General features: G+C 37.6%; 1 protein-coding gene across 10 annotated transcripts in view; it reads right to left on the bottom strand.

The window, feature by feature from the left end:
* Positions 1 to 1,640: 1,640 nt before the first annotated feature.
* VAMP7 (vesicle associated membrane protein 7) overlaps positions 1,641 to 22,587 on the bottom strand; it is a 91,592-nt gene continuing 70,645 nt past the window's right edge. For 3 of the 10 annotated variants that reach the window (XR_015158240.1, XM_086385927.1, XM_086385935.1), the window contains 3 exons: positions 21,623 to 21,690; positions 8,931 to 9,023; positions 3,967 to 5,885 (listed from right to left, as the gene is read on the bottom strand). Coding sequence is in view for 9 of the 10 variants with exons in the window: in XM_086385927.1 (XP_086242053.1) it covers positions 5,817 to 5,885; positions 8,931 to 9,023; positions 21,623 to 21,690 (230 nt within the window). In the remaining variant the exon portion in view is untranslated. Of the gene's footprint in view, positions 2,152 to 3,966; positions 5,886 to 8,930; positions 9,024 to 12,135; positions 13,187 to 21,622; positions 21,691 to 22,587 lie in introns of those variants that run through there. The other 7 variants (XM_086385926.1, XM_086385934.1, XM_086385930.1 and 4 more) reach the window with 4 other exon arrangements.

The raw sequence follows: 22,587 nt of genomic DNA, 5'->3' as shown, positions 1-22,587 counted from the left end.
TAACTTCTATGCAGAGTACATCAGGCAAATGCCAGGCTGGATGAATCACAAGTTGGAATCAAGATTGCTAGGAGAAATATCAACATCCTCAGATATGCAGATGATACCACTCTAATGGCAGAAAGGGAAGAGGAATTAAAGAGTCTCTTGATGAAAGTGAAAGAGGAGAGTGAAAAACTTGGCTTGAAACACAACTTTCAAAAAACTAAGATAACGGCACCTGGGCCCATCACTTCATGGCAACTATAAGGGGATAAAGTAGAAACAGTGACAAATTTTATTTTCGTGGGCTACAGAATCACTGCAGACAGTGACTCCAGCCATGAACTTAAAAGATGCTTGCTCCTTGGAAGGAAAACCTAGACAGCATATTAAAAAGCAGAGACATTACTTTACCGACAAAAGTCCATATAATCAAAGCTATGATTTTTCTAGTAGTTAGGTACAGATGTGAGAGTTGGACCATGAAGAAGGGTGAGCACTGAAGAAGCGATGTTTTCAGATTGTGGTGCTAAAGACTCTTTAGAGTCCCGGACAGCAAGGAGATCAAACCAGTCAATCCTACAGGAAATCAACCCTGAATATTCACTGGAAGGACTGATGCTTAAGCTGAAGTGCCAATGTTTTAGATAGCTGATGTGAACAGCCAACTCATTGGAAAAGACCCTGATGCTGGGAAAGATTGAAGGCAGGAGGAAAAGGGGGCAACAGAGGATGAAATGGTTAGTTAGATAGAACCAATCACTCAATGGACTTGAATCTGAGCAAACTCCAAGAGATGGCGGAAGACAGAGGAGGCTGACATGCTGCAGTCCATGGGGTTGCAAAGAATCAGACATGACTTAGTGACTGAACAGCAACAATAGCTAGTTTTGTAGGCCAGGGGTTCTTAGCCAAAGTTGATTTTGCTCCCCTACTCCAACTTAGCAGGAACACTGGGACATTTTTAGTTGTCACAATTGGAGACAGTGTGCTCCTGGCATCTAGTGGTTTGAGGTTAGGGATGCTACTGAACATCCTGCAATGCACAGGACAGTCTCAAAGAACATCCGGTCCCAAACATTGACCGTGCAGATTGAGAAAGCCTGGTTTATGCAAGACCCTTCTGACTACTCTACCAAATACCCTGGGTTCCTTCTCATTCTATTGTGGCCAGAATACTCTTTCAACATAAGCTGGGGCAATAACTGGGCTCAGCCCTTTGAAACATCACTACCCCTTCATTGCCTGGAGTCCAGTGTCTTAAAAATGATCCCTTTACTGGGTTATTTCAAGCAGGAGGGTAAATATACTGTTACTCCATCATATTCAGAAGTGAAGTCTGTAAGGGGTATTACTGAATTTAATGCCCTCTCTCTGAGCATGAGACTTTTAATTGGAGTATAACCGCTTTACAAGGTTGTGTTGATTTCTGCTGTACAACAACAAGAATCAGCCATTAATATGTGTGTGTGTGTGTGTGTGTGTGTGTGTGTGTACCTCCCCTCCTCTTGAGCCCATAAGACTTTTAAAGTTTTCTTTATTTTGGTCCAAACTTGGAATATGAATTTTAAAAAGGTAAATCAGGGTGTCAACCTGCACATATAAATTTTCTTTCACAGCCATTCCTCTTTTTGGAAGAGATGTAACAAGTCACAATATATTTTGAATATAGATGTTTAATAAACACAGTTTAATAAATAACATGAATCCAAAATAATCTTGTACAATGTACCATGACCAAAAGAATGCTTTAACTTCTCAAATGGTCTTTCTCCATAAGATGAAACAGTTGAATCAATCTTTAGAATGAATCCAGGAAGAGCTTGGCTGGGCTAGATTGGCAGTGCTGTTCTAACCAGAAGCTAGGAATTTCGTTGAAACTCCTTTCCCTATACGCTTTTAGAATTCTGTTTTGCCAGTGAAATGAACTCACATGAGACTTGGAAAAAGGAAGGAAAGTGGAGGCCAATATTTTTTGCAGGTCAAGGCACTCAGACATGAAGATGCTAAGGTACCTGGCTTATCTCCCGGCTTTGTCTCAATCTCCTCCATTCTGCATCCAGCTCATCCTCTTGACTACTGGCCCTCCTCACCAACTGGGGACACAATAGGGTACTTGGCATCAAGTTTACTGAGACCATCGCTTCTTTGCCAGTCTTTGTCACACACCTATTTTGGCAAACAGACATGGAGGGCTTCTCAGGTTTTCCAACTGTTCACCAGCACTAGTACATTAAGTGAAAATATTTAGGACTCTTCCTCTTATCCCCTGGCACCTGGTTTCCAGACAGTCTCTTCCTACTTTGTCATACACCCGTGTACACTTGAATTCAGTATTAAACCCCTTATTTCCATCATCCTTGTCTTGGCTGTTTTCCTTACTGAATTCAAACCAAATCATAGGTCAACCACCACCACCACTCAGCCCCATTTATTATCACCACTCTACCCTATTACTTTTTAAAAGACAGTTCTAATGAGGTGGATGAAACTGGAGCCTATTATACAGAGTGAAGTAAGCCAGAAAGCAAAACACCAATACAGTATACTAACGCATATATATGGAATTTAGAAAGATGGTAACAATAACCCTGTATACGAGACAGCAAAAGAGACACTGATGTATAGAACAGTCTTTTGGACTCTGTGGGAGAGGGAGAGGGTGAGATGATTTGGGAGAATGGCATTGAAATATGTGTAATATCATATATGAAACGAGTCACCAGTCCAGGTTCGATGCACAATACTGGATGCTTGGGGCTGGTGCACTGGGACGACCCAGAGGGATGGTATGGGGAGGGAGGAGGGAGGAGGGAGGAGGGTTCAGGATGGGGAACACATGTATGCCTGTGGCGGATTCATTTCGATATATGGCAGAACCAATACAATACTGTAAAGTTTAAAAAGAAAATAAAATTAAAAAATAAAAAAAATAAAAGACAAAGGGGTCCAAACAGATCTGCTTCTAATGTAAAATATTGCACGAGGGTCTACAGCTGCTATTTTTGTTGTTATATAAATTTCCATTAAGACCCCAGGGAAGCAACCCAATTTCTATGTCCACCTTGAGGCTGGGAAGGCAGTTAAGACAAGGAAGAATCATTATCTGATGGAAGTCCTGCCCATTTATTCTGAAGGAAAAGTATGAATTGTGACACTATTTGACCTTGTGGCCAACAGGCTGAAGAGAAATAATTAGCCTGGGCCACTTCTTTTTCTGTTCATAACAACAAATAATGGCATCACCAACTCAATGGACATGAGTTTGAGTGAACTCCGGGAGTTGGTGATGGACAAGGAGGCATGGGGTCACAAAGAGTCAGACATGACTGAGCGACTGAACTGAACAACAAATAAATAGCATTCCCCCAGCCCATCTCTAAGTGTCTCCCTCGAGGAGGCCTGGGGAAAGCTACATGGGCTGTTTCTGAGTTGCCTTATCATGTACTAGAACATATTCTATCATTCTTTACTTCAGTTACCAAGATTCAAAGGCCCCAAGTGACCCATTATTCTTTTGCTGTGGCCAAGCTTTTTGTACATTTGATATTTGCCATCCTCTTTTTCTCTTTACCTAAATCTGTTTTGCTATAACAAATTATTCACTCTCACCCTTGTATGCCTTCCTTTGAGTCATCTATTTCAGAACCAGTCAGAGTTGAGTTGAAATGGATTACAATCCCTAGGGTTCTTTTGCTGTTCTGTCTCAACCATGGTCTCAGGATGATGGCTGTAGAGGCTGTGTGGTCATTTCATGATCTTTTTGTTGGTTACAGTACGGCCTACGTATTTTTTAACTTTTGTGTCTTTTGATTTTGAAGAAAATTTTATACACCTGAGACAGTACTATAGCTCTTTAAGTCTCCAGGTCACATTTTTAAATGTATTTTCATCATAAGTAAAATATTTTTATTCCGCAAACTATGGCAAAATGTCATCAGAAGAAATTAGATTCCACGAAGAAATTCTCAAACAAGCAACTCATTGTATTACTCTTATATTTTTATTAAGGTCTTCAGTTTGTGCATCATTTAAAATAAGGTATGTGCTTCAAAAAGCATTCCTATACATAAATAGACCAAGAGATGGTTAAGTAATTTATCCCTAAAACATGCACATCACTTTTATTCAGGTGTGTATAAGAAAGGGAAATGAACTTTCTGTCTTTTTTGTTGAATTAAAGGCATTTTGAAATTATTATTAAGAACGCCAAATGTTTTCATGGAACAAATGCTTTCCAATACAAAATGCTAATGGAATTAAAAGGCATTAGTGTTGATCAAAAGAACTGAAAAAACATTTCCACTATACACGATCACAAGGAAAAGGGTTCCAGTGGGTTGAAAACATATGTCAAATAAAGGAATCAGCATGAACTGAAAGGTTTAGATGGAAGAACAGGTAGCAGGATCCAGATTATGTGACATACATATATATATATATATATATACATATATATATATATATATATATATATTCAAGGCACATGACTAGGCTAAACAGGTGGCTAGGTTTCATAGACCAATTTGTTCTTTCATTGGGAAAATAGTCAAATGTAATATAATTTCCATTTACTGGCCTTTATTGATAAATAAATGCAATTAGATCTATAGAGCAAATGTTGTCCTTTCAGATACACACCAAAAGTACACGCTAGCTAACAGATGCCAGAGTAGCCAAAGCAGTATGATTACATTCCAGTTTTTTTTCACACTGCAGTTACATGGATGTTAGCTAAAATGTCTTTACATTGTTTCTAGATATCATACTGTCTACTCTCAAGTTACACAAAAAATAATCTTCAAAACTAGGCAGGTTAAAGAACTTACTAAACCACAAAGGATATTCAAACTATTGTTCAACACCAGTTAAACCCAAACCCTGGAATTGACTGTTGATTATATTCAGCCTGGGCTTTTCCCAGGCTGGAAAAGTTCTCCCACACTATCTCCCTTCATAAAGCGAAAATGCTAGCACATTGGCTGTCGTTCTCTTCTTTTTCTTTGGTGAATCAGTGGAATGCACCTACCCACGCCCTCTATTGCCCATTCTATTATCTGTACAATTGCCCTAAACATTCATGAAAGGAAAAGGAATATATAAAAAATCCTAGCCTTCAACAATATTTAAACCACCATTTTCTGAAATCAACTGCAATAGGGAAACAGAGGATATCAAGCTCTGCGAAGTTTGTGAATGATCAAAACTCTCTTTCTAAAAGTTAGTAATATGCAGACAAGGATAATTCTGTGTGCTTCTAACAGGCTAGCAAAACATTCCCCTTTTGACTGAGATAAACTGTTTAATATCAACACTTTACCTGCTTGGGTTCCTTGAAACACCAACAATTACATTACAATTCCCCAAATAACAACAATTCTCCATGAACATTGTTTTCAAGCATCTAAAACCCTTCAAAATCAAAAGACATTGAGACGAGATGTTAGCAACTTTTCAACTTTTGTGCGCACAAAGGTCATCCAGAATTTTAGCCGATAGCTCATAAGACAGGTGGTTTCTACCTTGGTGATAGCTTTGTGCAATTACAAACAAAATGTTTCTGCAAGTGGATGACACTAATTTACAAACCAAAGAAACAAAATGCTTTTTTTAAGGCTACTGCTACAATAAATGGTTCAGTCTGAAGTGCACTAAAATAAACAGGTCGACAGGACAAAGATAAACCTGGAGGCATGGGACAAGATTTCAAAAAAGAAAGAAAGAAGCAGGTTGAAGACACTGGCAGACACCATCTCTCAGTATTAAAAGGCCTGAATTACACGGATTGCTTTTAACTCCTTGGTCTTTCATATCCTTGGTTAATGATAACTTTTTTATTTCTTCACACAGTTTGGCCACGTAAATCCACCACAGAGAGGTGACACAATAATATAGATGAATACCTGGGGTGGGGGAGAAGGCAATTTTATTTTCTTGAATCTATCACAGGCTCCTAAATAATATATAAAGGCAAGACCAACGAACAAATTTTGGTTCCATCAGAGTAGCAGTGGTATAATAATACAACATACTAATCAAGTATTTCCAAAGATAGTAGTAGAATTAAAATGATCTTTTCTGATATAACTCACATCTACTTGAATTCCACTCTTTTTTTTTATTGGTAAACAGAGCAGTGGGGTTGTTTCTCTTCACTGGGAAGTGAGCAGACTAGAACTATATAAGCCACTCTACTGAAAACATCATTGTCATAAGAATCACAAATTAACATAATTCCCTTGAGGTATGATTTTATAATTAAGTACATTTTTAGATTTTGCACATGGATTTATTTTTCATTATTAGGGTGATTAAAAATCATAAAAAACATGAGTAGACTCTATATCTATACCACCTATGAGAAAGAATGTTGCCATGAACATTTCAGTGGATGTATTGTAATTATTCAATTGTAAGTAACACAGCAAAAACACGAGTCCTTTAAAGATGTGTTTCCTTTTTAATTATGGTATTATAATTGTAAATTATTCTATTTTAATGGTGTATGCTTGCTCACATTACTACATTCCAAAAATAGGTTTACTATCAAATTTAGGTTCACTGCACTGTTAGTCATTCTGTTTTGATTTAAATTATAACCTTCTAAGATCTTTAAGTAACTGATTTCATTAATCACATGCTTAGAAAAAAATGTGGATTTTTTTTCTCTACAAATGTTGGGGAAAATTATGGTTATTAATGAATACAGTAAAGTGCTCAAATTATATTCACAAACACAGATATTCCAACTTGATATAAAGCTGATATTTGCCACAAGTAAAATATAAGGATTTTTAAAGCTGAAGTACAATACTTGAGGTGACAGCACTTTTTGTCAGAGGTGGCAAAGTCCTCCAAATGTAACAAGTAATCAACAAAAATAATCAGTAATCAATAAAAATAATCTGAATGTAACAACTACTACTTTTATAACTCAATCTAAATTCCTAGATCACGGAAGGAAGAGGAAGCTAAGCTGAGAAGCCAAGAATGTGCCAGCCTTGGATACCATGGAACCTAAACAAGAAGACACGCAAGGCTATGGCACAATTTCTAGGATAACATGAATACATCTAGGGCTGCCATTCTTGGTTAGGCAGGTCCAGCTGTCTAAGGCAGGAAGACCTTCAATAGCCACCTTCTGGTGGCTCGGAAAGTAGAGTCTGCCTGCAGTGCAGGAGACCTGGGTTGAACCCCTCGGCCGGGAAGATCCCCTGGAGAAGGAAATGGCAACCCACCCCAGTATTCTTGCCTGGAAAATCCCATGGACATAGGAGCCTGGCAGGCTACTGTCCATGGGGTCACAGAGTTGAACCCAACTGAGCACCTTCATAACAGCCTGCTCTGTGGATTTTGGACTTGCCTAGCCAGCTCCTGCCATTCCATAAACTAATTCCCTGTGATATATCTTTTAATATATATTCAAAGAAATTCAAGGATAGAGAATATCTGTTAACAAGTATAAAAGTTCCATGAAAAAAAATGTTAAAACATAATAAACATCCCTAGAAATTTAAAACATGGCTTCCCTTGTGGCTCAGTTGGTGAAGAATCTGCCTGCAATGCAGGAGACCTGGGTTTGATCCCTGGGTTGAGAAGATTCCCTGGAGAAGGGAAAGGCTACCCACTCCGGTATTCTGGCCTGGAGAATTTCATGGACTGTATAGTCCATGGGGTTGCAAAGAGTTGGACACAACTGAGTGACTTTCACTTCACTTACAAAAATAAACATTTTAACATTAATCATTAATTTTTTAAATTAAGACCTGGATAGCAGAATAAACAGAGCTGGAAGAGTTAGCTGAATGATTCATCCAGAATGTGATACAAGAAAGGAGTTTAAACATATTAAAAAGGCTACCAAACATGCAGGATAGTTCAAAGTGATCCAATATCTGTTTATATTAGAGTTCCAAAAGGAGAACAGCATATAGACTATATTTACACACAAGAGAATTATTGCATTATAATAAGTAAATACTAGGAAATGGAACTCACCATGCATTAAAAAGTACCTCTTAGTACTTATTCCAGAAATTTAAAAAAAGTTAATTATTATTGCTTTCATTAATGTCATTCAATATATTAATAGTAAATGTAGTTTTATTATCAATTCATTGGGTGGAGAAATATCATTTCTTAAACTGAAATGCCTATTTCCAATTAAAAACAAAAACTTTTAGTACTCTAGAAATAAAAGGTTCTTTCACTTCACAATGAAAGTCTAATAAGAATTCATAGTAAATATCACTCATAAATATCAGAAGCATCCCAATTAAAACCAGGAACTAAATAAAAATTCTCAGTGATACTGTAATTATTCAACACTGTTGGTAAATGCTATATATATACATATATATATATATATATATGATAAGGTTAAGATTATTAACAGATGGCATTAACCTAATTAACCTAAGATAATTAACCTACAGCAGGAGTCAGTAAACTATAGCCTTCACCTGTGAGCTAAGAATGGTTTTTATAATTTTCAACATTTAAAAAAAAAAAAAGAATATGTGACACAGACAATATGCAACCTGCAAAGCCTGGACCTCACAGAACATTTGCTGACTCCTAATCTACAGCACACAGAAGAATCAACTGACAAACTATTACAACCAATAAAACTTATACAAGGTTGCCAGAAACAAAAAGATGAATTAGAAAAGAAAAAACAGAAACAGATGATAGAATTAACTAGAAAAGAGAGAATATGGACTCAACTGGAAAATGTAATTTGAAAAGAAGCCCATTTTAATAGGGAGAAAACCATGAAATAACCAGGAATATCATAGGAACTTCAGAGGAAAGTAAATGCATAGTCATATATTTCAGCATTAAAAGTTATATGTAGCTCATTTCAGAGTGCTAATCATTGAGAAAGAATTCCAACACCTAATTTCTTAGAGACTGAAAGATAAAAATCACTAAAGGACAAAACTTACAACTGATATGATGATGATGATGATAGTGAGCTTGAGATTCTTCATGCACATGGCTCGGGCAAGATTTCTGCTGGTTGTTTTGAAGGTGACAGACTAGGGAAAAAAAAAACCATGAATTGTTTGATCCCTGGCAATGACTACATGACGGATTTGCAATAATATCTGCAAAACTTTTACTTTCATTAATTCTGTTCCACTGTTCTTTACACCTTCCCTCTCTTCACATGTAGACTGGCCATTTGTAATCTCTAGATTCCCAAAGCAGGACTCTGCCATATATATAGTAAGCAGTAAACCCATTGCAAAGGGTTCCCTCCTTTTACTTCTGCACTGTAGCAGTACATGTAACGATGACCACTAGAAGTAGTTCTCCCTGCTAGCAGAAAAGCCTTTTTCTCCTTATGCTTCCAGTAAGAAAGTTTCTTTATGAGCCAGTTGGCTGGAAACACATTTGCCTATTCTGCCCCATTTAATCCTGCTATTGTGAACCATAAGAACTGTTTAATTCCCCCAGGAAGTTATGTATTTACTCATATGAGGGCCCAAACCCAAAGAACTTGACTCCTTCAGTTATCCATTTTCTTTTGCAGCATCAATTTCTTAATATATACCGAACCATTCCCACCAGGACACATGCAGTTTCAAACAAACAATAATCACTAATAGTTCAGAAGTTCCACTCCTAGATATATACCCAACAGAGAGGTATGTACAAGTTCAGCTAAAGACATATATAGAAATGTTTCCAATTGCATTATTTGTTTTATTTCAAAACTGGAAACAACCCAAATGCCTACCAACTATACTGCAAAGAATTTAACCGTGCCTGAAAAGGGATCTGACCTTTGCCCTCAGCTCCTGAAAGACAACCTTTTCTTGCTTGGGAACCATGTGCCTGCCAAATAGTAACTGTAGTTTAGTGCAGGGACTAGTCACTCCAGGAAGACCAACTGTATGATTTAGGATAGGGGTTTAGGTCAGACCTAGAGGAGCTTAGACTGTAGACTGAGATTAAGCAAGTAGGCAATCATAAGTCAATCATGCTTATGTAATGAAATTGCAATGAAAAATTAAACAATAAAGTCCTACTATAGCACAGGGAACTATTCAATATTCAATATTCTATAATAAAACCACAATGGAAAAAGACATGAAAAAGAACACATGTATATACACATATATGTATAACTGAATCACTTTGCTGTATACCAGAAACTAGCATAACACTGTATATAAATCAACTATGCTTCAATAAAAACAACAACAAAACTGAGCAATGAAGCCTGGGCAAGCTTCCATGTTGTACAATACTCTGCATATGTTGCAAAATAAATTTATTTGATGGCAAGATAGGAAAAATTTAAATATAAAACATTTTCTCTATCCTTTGGCTTCTTCCCTTCCCTCACTGTGCATTGTATATCTGCATTAGGCATCGACCAAATCTTCTCTATAACCAAAATACCTGCTCAACCATAAAAAACCAACATTCTACCAGAACCAACAAGACAACTTAAAGATAACATTCTTTCTTAATCTTGTAATGGGCCACAATCTGGATTGTGTAAACTGTCAACAATACGTCATTTAATGTCCAGCCCTCTGTCTCAAAAAAACTGATAGAATTGTGCCTTGACTTCCAATGGGCAGAACAGTTCTCAGAGCTTTCTGAGATGCTGTTCCCAGGTTATAATCCTCAAATTTGGCTCAAATAAAATTTTCAATTTCTGTGATCAATGGATTATTTTTTTGTTGACAATGTCATCACACATCTATGCTGGGAGAGTAACAAGCCCACAGGGAGAGAACAACAGAAACTCTGGGTTTGGTACCTCCCCTGAACTCCACCCCAATGTGCTTCTGCTCTTGGTTGAGCTTAATCTGTAACATTTGCCTGTAAAAAACCATAACGGTAGGTATAATAGTTTTCACAAAGTCCTTCTAGCAAGTTATCAAACCTGAGAGTGGTTTGGGGAATTAACAAACTTGCACTTGGTGTCAGAATTGAGGGCTGTTTGGGGACTGTGGCCTCTAAACTGTATATAGTTGGTGAACACTTCTAAGTTGCCTAAACTCTTTACAGTTATTCACAAAGTCACAATAAAGAATCCAAGGAGGAAGAAGATAATATGAAGAAGTAGTAGTAGTGAGCAATGAGCTTCCCTGATGGCTCAGTCAGGAAAGTATCTGCCTGCAATGCAGGAGACACAAGAGACATGGGTTCAATCCCTGGGTCAGGAAGATCCCCTAGAGGATGAAACAGCAGCCCACTCTAGTATTCTTGCATGGAGAGTCCCACAGACAGAGGAGCCTGGCAGGCCACAGACCATGGGGTCACAGAGTCAGACACGACTTAGTGACTACACCACCACCACCAGGGAGCAATAAAACTAATATAGTTAAGTGATTCAATGTATTGAAGATTTCTCCACAAGCCTCAGGTTAATATTCAAACACTAATAAATCACCTACTTAAAACCAATTCAACTAAACAGAACAATTGTTACACCTTACCAAAGCTTTCCGTGGAGACAGGTGGGGGTGGGTATAAGTAGAAAAGAACAAGAAAAAAGAAAAAAAAAAAAAAACCTGTGAAAATGACAAGGGCAAGCTGACAAGCCTATGGCCTATCCACTCCATGATGATGATTCCATTAGCAGCTGATGATGCCCTAAAATTGGGTGAAGGACTTGACTAATTTCTCCAAAGAAGATACAACAATAGCCAATAAGCACATAGCTTCCCTGATGGTTCAGATGGTAAACAATCTGCCTGCAATGCAGTGACCCAGGAAGATCACTGGAGTTGGGAAGATCCCCTGGAGAAGGGAATGGCTATTCACTCCAGTATTCAAATTGGGAAAGAAGTATGTGAAGGTCGTATATTGTCACCCTGCTTCTTTAACTTGTATGCAGAATACATCATGCAAAACGTCAGGCTAGATGAATCACAAACTGGAATCAAAACTGCTGGGGGAAATATCAATGACATCAGATATATAGATGATTCTAATCTAATAGCAGAAAGGGAAGAGGAACTAAAGAACCTCTTGATGAGGGTGAAAGAGGAGAGTGAAAAGGCTGGCTTAAAACTAAACATTCCAAAACCTAAGATCATGGCTTCTGGTCCCATCACTTCATGGCAAATATTAGCCTGGTGAAAAAGTAACTGCAGTTTCAGACTGTGAATTTTAAATCATTATAACTAGGCTCAAACACATTTTTATTAATAAAACAGGAACCATTACAATCAACACATTTTTGCCAGTGTGAAATAAGTTTGTTTATTCCTGTGGCATAAAAATCCATGCTTTGGGATTCGCTGAATTCTTGGGAAGCATTTTCTGCCTCCTGCTGGTTGTGGAAGCATTTTCCTTGCAAAAAGTTGTCGAGATGCTTGAAGAACTGGCAGTCTGTTGGTAAGAGGTCAGGTGTTGAATATGATTGATGAGGCAAAGCTTCATAGCCCAGTTCATTCAATTTTTGAAACACTGATTGTGTGACGTATATTGTCATGAAGAAGAATCGGGCCCTCCTATTGACCAATGCTGGATGCAAGAGTTGCCAATTTTAGTGCATTTCATCAATTTGCTGAGCATACTTCTCAGATGTAACAGTTTTCTTGGGATTCAGAAAGTTGTAGTAGATCAGACAGGCAGCAGACCACCAAACAGTGACCAAGACCTTTTTTTGGTGCAAGTTTGGCTCTGGGAAGTGCTTTGGAGCTTCTTCGAGGTCCAACCACTGAGATGGCCATCGCCAGTTATTGTAAAAATCCATTTTTCATTGCATGTCACAATCCAATCAAGAAATGGTTCATTGTTGTAGTACAGAATAAGAGAAGGCTACACTTCAAAACAATGATTTTTTTGATTTGTGGGCAGTTCATTTGATAAGGCACCTACTTATCAAACTTTTTCACCTTTCCAATTTGCCTCAAATGCCAAATGACCATAAAATGGTTGATGCTGAGTTCTTGGGCAACCTCTTGTGGTGTTTTAAGAGCATCAGCTTCAACAATGCTCTCAATTGGTCGTCATCAACTTCCAATAACCAGCCACTGTGCTCCTCATCTTCAAGGCTCTTGTCTCCTCTGCAAAACTACTTGAACCACCACTGTATTGTATGTTCATTAGCAGTTCCTGGCCCAAATGCATTGCTGATGTTGGGAGTTGTCACTGCTGCTTTATGACTCATTTTGAACTCAAATAAGAAAACTGCTCGAATTTGCTTTTTGTTCAACATCATTTCCCTAGACTAAAATAAATATAAAATAAACAGCAATAAGTCGTTAGCAAAAAAAAAAAAAAAAAACAAATAAAGCGAGAAGTGTGCATTAAAATGATGTATAACATAACCACATTTACTTAAGAATGTATTCAGCAAAGTGCAACAATGTAAAACCATAATTACTTTTGCACCAACCTACTAGAAGGGGAAACAGTGATAGATTTTATTTTCTTGGGCTCTAAAATCATTGCGGATGGTGACTGCAGCCATGAACTTAAAAGAGACCTGCTCTTTGGAAGGAAAGCTATGACAAATCTGACAGCATATTAAGAAGCAGGGACATCACTTTGCCAACAAAGGTTTGTATAGTCAAAGCTATGGTTTTTCCAGTAGTCAGGTATGGATGTGACAGTTGAACCATAAGGAAGGCTGAGTGCCAAAGAACTAATGCTTTGAAATTGTGGTGCTGGACAAGACTCTTGAGAGTCCCTTGGACTGCAAGGAGATCAAATCAGTCCATCCTAAAGGAAATCAGTCCTGAATATTCATTGAAAGGATGGATGCTGAAGCTGAAGCTCCAATACTTTGGCTACCTGATGCAAAGAGCCAACTCAATGAAAGAGACTCTGATGCTAGGAAAGATTGAAGGCAAAAGGAGAAGGGTAGTGACAGAGGATAAGATGGTTGGATGGCATCACGGACCCAATGGACATGAGTTTGAGCAAACTCTGGGAGATAGTGAAGGACAGGGAAGCCTGGCATGATGCAGTCCATGGGGTCAAAGAGTCAGACACGACTCTGTGACTATACAACAACAAATAAGCACATGGCAAGATGATTAACATCACTAGTCATTGTTGTTGTTTCAGTTGCCAAATCCTGTCCAACTCTCTGTGTCCCCATGAACTGTAGCCTGCCAGGCTCCTCTCTGTCCATGGGATTTCCCAGGCAAGAATACTAGAGTGGGTTGCCACTTCCCTCTCCAAGGGATCTTCACAACCCAGGGATCAAACCTGTGTCTCCTGCATTTCAGGTGGATTCTTTACTGTTGATCCACCATGGGAAGCCCCATTAATCATTAGGGAAATGAAAATCAAAACCACAATGATCCCACTTCATACCAATGAGCATGGTTATAATAAAAATATGGAAAATAACAAGTGTTGGTGAAGATGTGGAAAAACTGGTATCCTTGTACATATATATATAGTGGACATATATGTATACATATACATATACATATAGTGGGACTATAAAATGGTGCAGTAGTTAAAAAAAAATGTTTGGTAGTCCCTCAAAAAGCTAAACACAGGATTACCATATGATCCAACAATTCCACTCCCCCATAAATACCCAAAGTAACTGAAAGCAGGGACTTGAATGAATACTTGTAATGCCAGTGTTCATAGAAGCATAATTCACAAGAGCCCAAAGATGGAAATAACTCAATGGTCAATCAACAGATGAATGAATAAAAAAAGTGGTATATCCATATGATGGAATATTATTCAGGCATAAAAAGAAATTAAGTTCTGATACATGCAACAACACGGATGAAACTTGAAAATATGATGCTAAGTGAAATAAGCAAGGCACAAAAGAACAAATAACTATAGGATTCCAATTATAGGTATCTAGAAAAGGAAATTCATAGACAAAAAGTAGATAAGAGGTTATCAGGGGCTGAGGAGAGTAGGAATGGGAAGTAATTGGTTAACAGTTGCAGAATTTCTGTTTGGAACAATGACAAAGTTTTGTACATTGATAGCTATGACAGTTGTGCAACACTGTAAACATAATTAATGTCACTGAATTATACACTAAACTGGTTAAATGGGAAATTTATTATATATATTTCAAAATTAGAAAAATATAATATGCCAAAGCCCACTGAACTGTATACTTTAAATGGGTTAACTGTATGGTCTGTGGTTTATTTATAAATAAATAAATTTAAAAAGCTGTTAAAAGATCAAGAGGTGATAAAATGAAACAATTTTTTAAATACTTGAATAAAGAAATAAAAAAGAGGAACAAAGAAGACAGAGCAAATAAAAACCAAAGCACAACATAGCTTACTTAAACCCAACTCTTCCAATATTTACATTATACATAAATGGAATAAACATTTCAATTATAAGCACACTTTATATATTCAAGAACATAAAGGAAAGCTTGCAAATGTTTAAGGAGATAACACAAAAGATATAAAAAAGATCCCTGTAGAGATGAAAAATACATAAAATGGGAGTAACAGATTATAAACTGCAGAAGAAAAAGACAAGTAAACTCAAAGACATAGTAACAGAAACTATCCTAAACGAAACACAGAAAGAAAAAAGACCAAAAAATAATGAACAGAGCATCAGTGAGTCGTGGGACAACTTCAAATAGTTTAATGTACATATAGTTGGACTACTAGAAGGAAAGGACAAAAAAATATTTGAAGAAACAATAGCTGACTATTTTCATAATTTGATTAAAATCTACAAACTCACACTTCAACAAACTGAAAGCTGAATAAACATGAAGAAAACTACACTAAAGTATATTATAATGAAATATCTTAAAACCAATGATAGAAAAATGTTAAAAGCACCCAGAGGGGGAAAAAGACACATTATATATGCAAAAGCATCAATGGAATTTTTGTCAGAAACAACATAAAAGACAGCAATGAAATATCTTTAAAATATTGAATGAAAAAACTAATGCAAAATTCTATTCTGTGAAAATATCTTTTAAAAAAAGGAAATGAAAGACTTCAGATATACAAATACTGAAAGAATTCATTATTAGCAGACCTACAATGCAAGAAATTTTAAAAGACGTCCTATAAGCAGAAAGAAAATGTCACCAGACGGAAATCTGGACCTACAGGAAAAAAATGAAGCAAGTTACCAGAAATATTAACTACACGTGTAAACAGAAATGATGTTTTTTTAACTATTTAAATCTCTTTAAAAGATAATCAACTGCTTAAACAAAGAAAACAACAGAAAGAGGTGAGGGGAAGAAAGAACAGATGGTACAACAGGAAACAAATAGTAACATGGTAGATTTAAAATCTTCCCACACAGAAAACTCCAGGCTGGGACTGCCTCACTGGTGAATTCTTCCAAATAACTAAGGAATAGATAATTTCAATAGTACTAGCAAAAAACTCTTTTGGAGAACAGAGAGATGCAGGTAACACTTTTCAACCTGTTTGTTGGGGCTAGCATATCTCTGATACCAAAGCTCCAAAATAAAAGTAAATGACACACCAACGTCCCTCATGAACAAAGATGCAAAATTCCTGAATAGGTCAACAGCAATCCAGTAAGATATTATATAAAAAGGATAATGGATCATGACCTTGCAGGAATGCAAGGCTGGTTTAACATTCAGAAATAAATATTAATTTAGTAAGTTAAGTTCAGTAATATTAACTGAATAAAAGAGAAAAACTATATAATTCTCTCAGTAAGTAAATAGAGAAAAAATATTTGATAAAATTCATGAATAACTTTCAAATGAGGAATTGAAAGAACTTCTTTCATCTGATAAAGTGTACCTATAAAAAAATCAACAACATAACTGAAAATACTGAGTATTTCCCCACAAGATGTGCTCCATGCAAGAATGTCTGTCTATTCTTATGACTTGTCTTCACTATCATGTAGGTTCTAGTCAGTGTAATAAGACAAGGAAAAGAAATAAAAAGCAAGCATCTACCAAAAATGCTAGTAGAATAAGTGAATTTTGCAAAGTTGCAGGATACAAACCAGGTCAATATATAAAAATCAACTTCATTTCTATATATGAGAATAAATATTGAAAACAAAATTTTAAATTTACAATAGAACAAAAACCATGAAATTCTCAAAGGTAAATTTCACAAAGTATGTGCAAGACTTGTATACAAAAAACTAAAAAACACTGTTAAGAAAAATTAAAGAAATTCTATGCAAAGCAGAGATATGCCAGGTTAATGCATAGGAAGACTCAAGGCTGTCAAGATTCCCAAATTTCCCTAAATTGACTTATTAAATGCAATCACAAAGACACATTTTAAAAAAAATAAAAGGATGGAAAATAACAGGCTTATTCTGAAACATAAATGGAAATGCAAAGGACCTGAAATGGTGAAGACAATCCTGGAGAAGAACATCGTGAAGAACTTAGGGAATTCTATAAAGCTCAGTTAGCAATACAGTGTGGTACTGGCATAAAGGCAGACAGACAGACTATGGAACAAAATAAAGAACACAGAATTAAAGCCCAAAGAGAAGAATGGATAAACCAATTGTGGTTGGTAGATTTATACGATGGAATATGCAGTACAAAAAATAAAAATAATAAATTATTACTACACTCAACACCATGAACAAATCTCATAGGCATACTGGTGAGTGAAAGAGGCCAGACAGAAAAGAATATATAACATATGATTCCATTTTTCTATACATTCTAAGAACAGGAAAAAACACTATCTAGGGTGATGTAAGTCATAAAAATGACCTGTTAGGGACTGTTAACTGGAAGAGGCATGAGGCAGTTTTCTGAGGTGTTGATAGTGTTTCATATCTTAATATATGTCTTGATCTAGGTGGTATTTGGGATTCCCTGGTGGCCCAGTCAGTAAAGAATCTGCCTGCAATGAGGGAGACCTGGGTTTGATCCCTGGGCTGGAAAGATCCACTGGAAAAGGGAAAGGCTACCCACTCCAGTATTCTGGCCTAGAGAATCACTTAGGACAGAGGAGCCTGGCGGGCTGCAGTCCATGGGGTCACAAAGAATCGACACACTTGAGCAACTAAGCACAGCGTAATACAGGTGGTATTTACATGGGTATGTTGTTGTTGTTTAGTTGCTAAGTTGTGTCTGACTCTTTTGCGGCCCCATGAAACTGCAAGGTTCTTCTGTCTATGGGATTTTCCAGGCAAGAAAACTGGAGTGGGTTGCCATTTCCTTCTCCAGGGGATCTTCCCTACCCTGGGATCGAATCTGTGTTTCCTACATTGCAGGTGGATTCTTTATCACTGAGCCACCTGTGAGTCCTGTTCAGTTCAGCTCAGCTCAGTCATGTCCGACTATGGACTGCAGCAAGCCAGGCTTCTCTGTCCATTATCAACTTCCAGAGCTTATGCAAACTCATATCCACTGACTCAGTGATGCCATCCAACCATCTTATCCTCTGTCTTCCCCTTCTCCTCCAGCCCTCAATCTTACCCGGCAACCCACTCCAGGGTCTTTTCAAATCAGTCAGTTCTTCGCATCAGGTAGCCAAAGTACTGGAGCTTCAGCTTCAGCATCAGTCCTTCCAATGAACACCCAGGACTGATTTCCTTTAGGATGGACTGGATGGATCTCCTTGCAGTCTAAGGGATTCTCAAGAGTCTTCTCCAACACCACAGTTTAAAAGCATCAATACTTTGGCACTCAGCTTTCTTTATCCTCCAACTCTCACATTCACACATGACTACTGGAAAACCATAGCTTTGACAAGATGGACCTTTGTCAGCAAAGTAATGTCTCTGCTTTTTAATATGCTGTCTAGGTTGGTCATAGCTTTTCTTCCAAGGAGCAACTGTCTTTTAATTTCACGGTTGCAGTCACCACCTGAAGTGATTTTGGAGCCCAATAAAATAAAGTCTGTCACTGTTTCCATTGTTTCCCCATCTATTTGCCATGAAGTGCTGGGACCAGATGCCATGATCTTCGTTTTCTGAATGTTGAGTTTTAAGCCAACTTTTTCACTCTCCTCTTTCACTTTCTTTTTTTTTTTTATTTTTTATTTTTTTGTGGTCTTTTTTTTTTAATTTTATTTTATTTTTAAACTTTACATAATTGTATTAGTTTTGCCAAATATCAAAATGAATCCGCCACAGGCATACATGTGTTCCCCATCCTGAACCCTCCTCCCTCCTCCCTCCCCACACCATCCCTCTGGGTCGTCCCAGTGCACCAGCCCCAAGCATCCAGTATCGCGCATCGAACCTGGACTGGCAACTCGTTTCTTACATGATATTCTAGGCTCTTTAGTTCTTCACTTTCTGCCATAAGGGTCGTGTTATCTGCATATCTGAGGTTACTGATATTTCCCTCAGCAATCTTGATTCCAACTGTGCTTCATCCAGGCCGGCATTTCACCTGATATATTCTGAATAGAAGTTAAATAAGCAGGGTGATGATATACAGCCTCGATGTACTCCTTTCCAATTTGGAACCAGTCTTTTGTTCCATGTCCAGTTCTAAATGTTGCTTCTTGACCTGCATACAGATTTCAGATCTCAGGAGGCAGGTCAGGTGGTTTGGTATTTCCATCTCTTGAAGAATTTTCCATAGTTTGCTGTGATCTACACAAAGGCTTTGGTGTAGTCAATAAATCAGAAGTAGATGTTTTTCTGGAACTCTCTTGCCTTTTTGATGATCCAACGGATGTTGGCAATTTGACCTCTAGTTCCTCTGCCTTTTCTAAACCCAGCTTGAACATCTGGAAGTTCACGGTTCACGTACTGTTGAAGCCCAGCTTGGAGAATTTTCAGCATTATTCTGCTAGTGTGTGAGGTGAGTGCAATTGTGCAGTGGTCTGAACATTCTTTGGCATTGCCTTTCTTTGGGATTGGAGTGAAAACTGACCTTTTCTAGTCCTGTGGCCACTGCTGAATTTTCCAAATTTGCTGGCATATTGAGTGCAGCACTTTAACAGCATCATCTTTTAGGATTTGAAATAGCTCAACTGGAATTCCATCACCATGAACAGTATGAACCCCATTAACAGTATGAGAACCCCATGAACAGTATGAAAAGGGAAGCCTGCTACAGAGGTACAAACATATATATATATATATATATATATATATATAAAATAACTGAGCTGCACATTTATTAATAGTACACTTGCTGTACTTTGCTGTATTTGTTATTCTTCCATAAAAAGAGGCAGCAGTTAGTTAATTAATACCTTTTATTATTCTGAGTCATTTAGTCAACAAAATTAAGAAGGCTTTTTTTTTTTTTTTTCTGGAAAAGTGCAGACTCTATTAGTACTGGTCAAACACAGGCCACTACGGCTAAAAAAGGTCATTTCCAGGGATTAAGGGGGCTTCCCAAGTGGCTCAGTGGTAAAGTATCTGCTCACCAATGCATGAGACACCAGTTTGATCCCTGGGTCAGGAATATCTCCTGGAAAAGGAAATGGCAACCCACTCCAGTATTCTTGTCTGGGAAATCCCATGGACAGAGGAGCCTGGTGGGGCAATAGACCATAGAGTCGCAAAGAATCAGACACAACTGGGTGACTAAATAATAACAACCAGGGATCAAGAATAACTAAGAGATGGACTAAGTGAGTGAGTGACAGTCACTCAGTTGTGTCCGACGGACTGGAAGTACCAAAAATCTGCCAGCAGATTTACAATCAGATAACGTGTCTTCCCTCTTTGTCCCCAAGCAATGGTTTACAAAGTGAGACATTATAGAAGCCTGGTGTTTTGACTTCCTGCATGGTGGCACCCTTCCTTCAATTTCCATGTACTTTGGCTAAAGACCGCACTATTCTCCTAAGATCCACTGTTAATAGATGTCCCTGTAAAACTAACAATAACAATAAACCTTTAAATAGCTCTTACTATATATATGACACTGTAAGGGACTTTGCATGCATTGTGTGCTTTAACCCTCAAAATACTATGAAAAAGATACATCTCCATTTTATATATGATGATTGGAGGCACAGGGAGGTTAAGTAACTTGCCTAAGGTCACAAAACTAGTGAGTGGCAGAGATGGGATTCAGTCTCAGGCAACAGACTCTAGAGCTTGTGCTGTAAACCACTACAATCTAGCTGTCAGTTAAGAATGAACAAGACTTCTACTCTTCATGTAAATTTGCAGATCCAAACTGTGACTGATCTCTGCCCTCCTTCTATTCATTATCTATTCACTTCTTCTATATCTATCATCCTTCAAAACTTTCATCTGGTAACCAAATGGAAAATGCAGAGACACACATTAATTGCAGCAAGAGTAGATTACAGGGACATGTCAGTCTCTGCCTCTTGCTTAATACAAAGAAAAGTCAAACTCTCATGGTAAGCAAGTAAGTGACTTTACTGTCTGGTTTTCGGCATTCATCATGGGTCACAAGTGGCCTGTACTTTTGTTCTGTGTGTTACAAAATGTACACTTCTATGCAGCTGAAGTGCTAAGTTATGTAGGCACCAATCCAAGCTTTAAAAAAAAAAAAACTGTTCTTTTACACTGAGTATATTTTCCAAACAAAAGCTTCCTTAATGGCTATTAATAAGTTTCTATGCCTCAGTGTTATCCTCCTCATCACAAAGTAATCATGTAACAGGGGTTAGAAAGGAAAAAAAAAAAAACTCCACTAAAGTATCAATTTTAAGACATTTCCCTATTATTTTAGCCATTAACCACAGTATTTCTACTTTACAATACTATCATATCCCATACTTACCGAATCCACAAGATTTTCTGTTTTATCTATTAACAATTCCAATCTTTCGCCTCGCTGAGCTACCAGATCTGAAAATGTTGGGAAAAGAAAAAATATCATGTTCATATTACAAAATTGCTAATTATGGCTTTAATACAAATCGGATTTTAATTATAGTTGATATTCTTGACAACTCATATTTACTACATAAGCACTTACATCTTGAAGAAATAAAAGACTGTACTCAACTCTGGCAGATATAAGGGTTTCCCAAGTGCCTCAATGGTAAAGAGTCCACCTGCCAAGCAGGAGATGCTGGTTTGATTCCTGGTTAGGGAAGATACCCTGGACGAGAAAATGGCAACCCACTCCAGTTTCTTGCCTGGAAATCCCACGGACAAAGGAGCCTGGTGGGCTACAGTCCATCGAGTTGCAAAGAGTCGGACAAGACTGAGCAAAGGGGTGTGCACGTCAGACACAAACAGATAAATGAATGGGCATGATTGTGTTTCAGCAAAACTTTATGTAGAAAAACAGGCCAGATTTGATGCAAGGGCTATAGTTTGCAAACACCTAAATGAAGGGTATGATCTGAGAGTAAAAACAAATGAGAGGTGGACATTTCCAAAATCACAGTGTGAGGTCCTCCCCACAATGTCTCTCCAATAAAACCATCACAACTGGTAAAAATTAGAAAAAACAAACAAAAACAATTCAAAGTCTATGAAAACTGTGACTGTCCTAAGGGCATACAGCAAATGGAGAAACATTTATACAAGAAAATCAATGAACTCTCAGTGAGAACAGTGAGAGTCTCAGGCATTTGAGCCACGATCTACTTCATCCTTCAGTTCAGTGAAATGGCAGCTCTACTTCTGGCAAATAAAGCCTGGGAGCTCTCTTTTCCCTCAGGTCCCATTCAAAAGCTATGATTTCTCCCCACGAGGGGCAACTCATCAGCATTTCTCCTCCTGTCTCACCCCATT

Source organism: Bos grunniens, chromosome X (assembly GCF_055505025.1).
Source record: "Bos grunniens cultivar Pamir isolate PY7600 chromosome X, Bosgru_T2T1.0, whole genome shotgun sequence".
NCBI lineage: Eukaryota > Metazoa > Chordata > Mammalia > Artiodactyla > Bovidae > Bos > Bos grunniens.
The sequence above is the reverse complement of the archived record's forward strand: the minus strand, read 5'-3'. Positions and strand labels throughout refer to the sequence as shown.